The sequence below is a fragment of the Leptonychotes weddellii genome, unplaced genomic scaffold, assembly GCF_054177405.1.
Source record: "Leptonychotes weddellii isolate Sample4059 unplaced genomic scaffold, ASM5417740v2 HiC_scaffold_8891, whole genome shotgun sequence".
NCBI classification, from domain to species: Eukaryota; Metazoa; Chordata; class Mammalia; order Carnivora; family Phocidae; genus Leptonychotes; species Leptonychotes weddellii.
The window spans coordinates 5676-8436 of NW_028060224.1; the positions used below are offsets into that span (position 1 = coordinate 5676).

Below are 2761 nucleotides of genomic sequence, written 5' to 3' on the forward strand. Positions count from 1 at the left end.
ATATCTTTTAAGAATTCTTTTTTTTTTTTTTAAGATTTTATTTTTATTTATTTGACAGAGAGAGACACAGTGAGAGAGGGAACACAAGCAGGAGGAGTGGGAGAGGGAGAAGCAGGCCTCCCGCCGAGCAGGGAGCCCGATGCGGGGCTCGATCCCAGGACCATGGGATCATGACCTGAGCCAAAGGCAGATGCTTAACGACTGAGCCACCCAGGCGCCCCAATTCTTTTTTTTTTTTTTTTTAAGAGTGGGGTGGGGGGCAGAGGTTGAGGGAGAGAAAGAATCTTAAGCAGGTTCCACACGCAGCACGGAGCCTGCCATGGGGCTCGATCTCACTACCCTGAGATCACAACCTTAGCTGAAATCAAGAGTCAGATGCTTAACTGACTAAGCCACCCAGGCACCCCATCTTTTATTTATTCTTAAAACCGTTTATTTTGTTCCAGTCAGATTTTCCTACATGTGGACATAGACTTCTGCACAGCATCACATGTTATCAGCAGATGTAATCCTGCTAAAAGCCATTAACATGAGTTGTAAAACATGTGTTTCACCCTGGCCCAACCCTTTCCTTGTATCCTGTGCCCAGTGAGGACTTCCCAATTCTTGACCTTGGGAAACCCAGTAGTACAAAGCAGCTGCTTTCAAAACCTAACCCCAACTTCCTTTTCCTGAAAACAGTTCCGTATACTGGTTCTTTAATGTGTCAGATGTACATTTGTGATGGTTTTTGCTCCTTCCCAATAAAGTCAACATGTATTTCATCATCACTTCTTTGCTTTCAGGTTGTTGGCATGGAGTGGAGGATGAGGATGCACCTTCTGAAGAGAGCATTTCTATAGGAGTGTCACAGATTGGGGCTCTCAAGGCAGTTTCATCTTCCCAGAAGGCCCAGCCCTTTGAATTGCATGGCCCAATCTTGAGAAACATTTTGTATTTGGCTGAGCACCAAGAAACATATCTTGGGGAAGAACCATATACATGTAGGAAACAATTCTGTTTAACTGCCAATCTTCAACAGTTCCAGGGGCAGCACACTAGAGAGATACCCTTCAGAAGTTATGTGGACAGAGCCTCCTTTATAAAGAACTGTACAGTCCACGTGTCAGGGAAGCCCTTTACCTGTGAGGAGACACGGAAGGACTTCTTAGCCAGCGTGGGATTTCTCCAACAACAGGTCACTCACACTGGGAAGAAGAAGCCGAACAATGAGTGTGAGGCTGTCTTTCACAGTGGTAGAAGTCATCACAACTGTGGAGAATGCAAGAAAGCCTTCAGCTACACAGACACACTTGCTCAGGACCAGAGAGTTGTCACTAGAGAAGGAATTTATGAGTGTGGCAAATGTGGAAAAGCCTGTACCCGAAGATGTAACCTCATTCAACACCAGAAAGTCCACACTGGAGAAAGACCTTACGAATGCAGTGAATGTGGAAAATTCTTCACCTATTATTCCAGTTTCATTATACATCGGAGAGTTCACACTGGAGAAAGGCCCTATGAGTGCAATGAATGTGGGAAATCCTTTAGCCAAAGCTACAGCCTCAATAGCCATAGGAAAGTTCACACTGGAGAGAAGCCTTATGAGTGCAGGGAATGTGGAAAATCTTTCAGCCAAAGGTCCAACCTCATTCAACATCAGAGAGTTCACACTGGAGAAAGGCCTTATGAGTGCAGTGAATGTGGGAAGTCCTTTAGCCAAAACTTCAGTCTCATTTACCACAGGAGAGTTCACACAGGAGAAAGGCCTCATCAGTGCAGTGAATGTGGGAAATCCTTCAGCCGAAGCTCCAGCCTCATTCACCACAGGAGACTTCACACTGGAGAAAGGCCTTATGAGTGCAGTAAATGTGGGAAATCCTTTAAGCAAAGCTCCAGCTTCAGTTCACATCGGAAAGTTCACACAGGGGAAAGGCCTTATGAGTGTGGGGAATGTGGAAAATCCTTTAGCCATAGCTCCAACCTCAAGAACCACTGGAGAGTTCACACTGGAGAAAGGCCTATTGAGTGCAGTGAGTGTGGAAAGTCCTTTAGCTGCAAATCTAACCTCGTTAAACACCTGAGAGTTCACACTGGAGAAAGGCCTTATGAGTGTGGGGAATGTGGAAAATCCTTTAGCCAAAGCTCCAGCCTCATTCAACATCGGAGAGTTCACACTGGAAAGAGGCCTACTGAGTGCAGAGAATGTGGGAAATCCTTTAGCTCCAAATCTGACCTCATTCAACACCAGAGACTTCATACTAGAGAAAGGCCTTAGATGTACAGGGCTGTGCAGTTTCCTTTTAGATAATTACACTGGAGGAGAGATGTTGTGAGGAAGCCATCTACCTAAATTTAAGCCCGTACATGTTAAAATCCACAATGGGGAGATCTCCCTTTAGTTGAAGTATGTGTGAATCTAACTGTCTAGGGATCTTGCCTGATTTATGTCACTACCAGTTTCCGTGGAAGAGTTTTGTCACCTCTACCACTCAGCAGGTTCATACAGTGTGCATTAGTACATTAGTTAACCACCACAGTGTGCTCAGGGAAGCTGCCTCTTTCCCTCCCCTTCTGCTGGAGGAAATCATGATTATTCTTAGCCCTTATAGGGTCTTCATTCTCTTCTCATGTAGAAGTTAGGGCATGGCCCAGTGGACCCAATCTGAGTTCTGCTGGTAACTTGCCAAGAAGGACCGCATTTTCAAGGATGTGTTAGTTTTGTGCGACACTCCTCTTGGATTTTCCTATCCTCCAAGTCACCAACCTGGGATCTCCCTGC

The 2761-nt window shown here is 45.5% G+C and overlaps 1 protein-coding gene across 1 annotated transcript; it reads left to right on the forward strand.

Moving 5' to 3' along the window:
• The first annotated feature begins 235 nt into the window (after positions 1–235).
• On the forward strand, positions 236–2755 carry LOC145715791 (uncharacterized). Its single transcript, XM_081811620.1, has one exon. It carries the CDS (start codon positions 755–757, stop codon positions 2255–2257), a length of 1503 nt encoding a protein of 500 aa, XP_081667746.1. The 5' UTR covers positions 236–754; the 3' UTR covers positions 2258–2755.
• Positions 2756–2761: the final 6 nt, after the last annotated feature.

Bases quoted from the DNA above. Each gene is read 5' to 3' on its own strand.
- LOC145715791 (XM_081811620.1), top strand. From the start codon at position 755: ATGTATTTCATCATCACTTCTTTGCTTTCAGGTTGTTGGCATGGAGTG.